This window comes from Austrofundulus limnaeus, unplaced genomic scaffold (assembly GCF_001266775.1).
Source record: "Austrofundulus limnaeus strain Quisiro unplaced genomic scaffold, Austrofundulus_limnaeus-1.0 Scaffold2464, whole genome shotgun sequence".
NCBI classification, from domain to species: Eukaryota; Metazoa; Chordata; class Actinopteri; order Cyprinodontiformes; family Rivulidae; genus Austrofundulus; species Austrofundulus limnaeus.
The window spans coordinates 11,074-13,021 of record NW_013954866.1 but is presented as its reverse complement, the minus strand read 5'-3'; the positions used below and the strand labels follow the sequence as shown (position 1 = coordinate 13,021).

The window sequence follows — 1,948 nt, the reverse complement described above, 5'->3', positions numbered from 1 at the left end:
TCTCTATTATATTTTTACAGTATAACATAACATGTTCTACTGTCTCCTCCAAATCACAAAATTCACAATTTCCTGTATTACATTTCCCAAATTATGTGCTGTTCAATCCAGTACGTCTTGATATTATTGTCTTCTTTTTTTGTATTTTAAAAATCATCTTCCTTTTTGTTCCTTCTCCCATAGTTTCTGCCATCACTTTTTCAACTTCTGTTTGATAAATGTTTTTAATTTCTAGTCTATTGAAATTAATTTCCATATCAATATTACAATGTTTTGTAGCTTCCTTTGCTGTTTTGTCTGCTGTTTCATTTCCAATTATCCTAGTATGTGCTGGTATCTACAAACACTATTTCAAGCCCCATTTTTTGTATGCTTTATAATGTCTGCTCTGTATCTCTAAAAGAATATCTGGTCTGCTGTCTACTGTCATGTAAACTCTGTAATGATGAACATGAATCTAAACAAATGGTTGTTTTAAGTGGTCTGATATCCTCTATTGCTAAAAGTATTGCCAGCCTGGTCTAGTCTACAGAAGACGTAAGTTTGTGGGACCAGGCTCTGCCTCGTTACCATGGTGATGTGTTTTATATCACATTGCTTCAGTTGTTTTTTCAAGGTATAACTTAATAAAATTCAGTTTTAATAGAAAACGTTACAAGTAAATAAACAAAAAGCATTAATAATTTGAGTTTAGCTTCAATATCAGTACTTGTAACTGCATTTCATTTAACGTCTCATTGAAATAAAAGTTTCATCAGCTAAGTTTAACTTACGTTTTTTGGTCCGTGATAGAATTCCAAACTTCATCATAAAAAAATAACCAATCCCACCTTAAAATATAAAAAAAACCTTGCCGTCTTTGTTTTTCTGTTTAATTTGCTGACTGATCCCGTCGGCCGCATAAGGTAGTCAGATGACTTCAGCTGCAACCCATGAATTGAGACACATCCTTGGTGTGAAAAGGAAGCTTATATGGGATAGCTAAAGTCAGGTGGGTGTGGCAGAGTGGCAGTGAGCAGAGGCTGTGGGAGGGCAGGCAGGCATGACAGGGAAATGTGACAGAGACTGACAAAAGCCTACATAAAATTACTACTGAGTTTTAGCTGCTAAATGGGTTACTACATGCCACAGGATCAGTGGCTGGAAGAATTTTTTTCGAACACTTTCAATTTTGGCATCGTTTGTTTAATAAATAATGACATATTGACCCGCTTGTGTGTTTTTGCAGGTCTGAGTTCCAGTCCTCTCAGAAAAACAGTGAAACATCAGCTGCTCTACTGCCGAGCTGGGATTGGTTTCCACCTCCAGATTTTACCAGATGGCTCTGTGGAAGGTGTACACAGACCTACTCAGTACTGTGAGTTCAGTCCAAACATAAAAACACTTCATCCTGATCCACATAAAATTAAAAATTAAGTTTTAATTTCATCAAAATAGTAGCTAAAAATTGACATTAGCAAACTGGTGGTTAAAAGCTTAATGAGCAGAAGCATAGCTCAAAGCTAAAATAAACAACACGTTTGCTAAAAGTCAAAAGAGGCAAAATTGTATCTAAAAATTAAAACAAACAAAACATTAGTTAAAAGCTAAAATTATCAAAACAGTAGCTAATCTTAAATGTAGTAAATGTAGTAAAGGACTTTTTAGTCCAAGGCTCATTGGTGCCAGAATGTAAGGACAGTGTGAGTCATGCATTTAAGCCTTGAAATTGATGATAGGCAGATAGTAAACTACCTACCAGAGGTGTCAAGTAACTAAGTAAAAATACTTTGTTACTTTACTAAAGTAGTAATTTTGGTTATTTATACTTTAGTGGAGTGATTATTTTTCAGCCTACTTTTTACTTCTACTTCTTACATTTTAATTCAATTATCTGTACTTTCTACTCCTTACTTTTTAAAAATGCAAAAAAGTATTTGATTTGATTTGATTTGATTTGATTTGATTT

General features: G+C 33.9%; 1 protein-coding gene across 2 annotated transcripts in view; it reads left to right on the top strand.

The window, feature by feature from the left end:
• LOC106511033 (fibroblast growth factor 4) overlaps window positions 1-1,948 on the top strand; it is a 14,579-nt gene that overhangs the window by 7,646 nt on the left and 4,985 nt on the right. For both annotated transcript variants that reach the window (XM_013999770.1, XM_013999769.1), the window contains one exon: window positions 1,229-1,357. In XM_013999770.1, coding sequence (XP_013855224.1) covers window positions 1,229-1,357 — 129 coding nt within the window. The remainder of the gene's footprint in view (window positions 1-1,228; window positions 1,358-1,948) is intronic.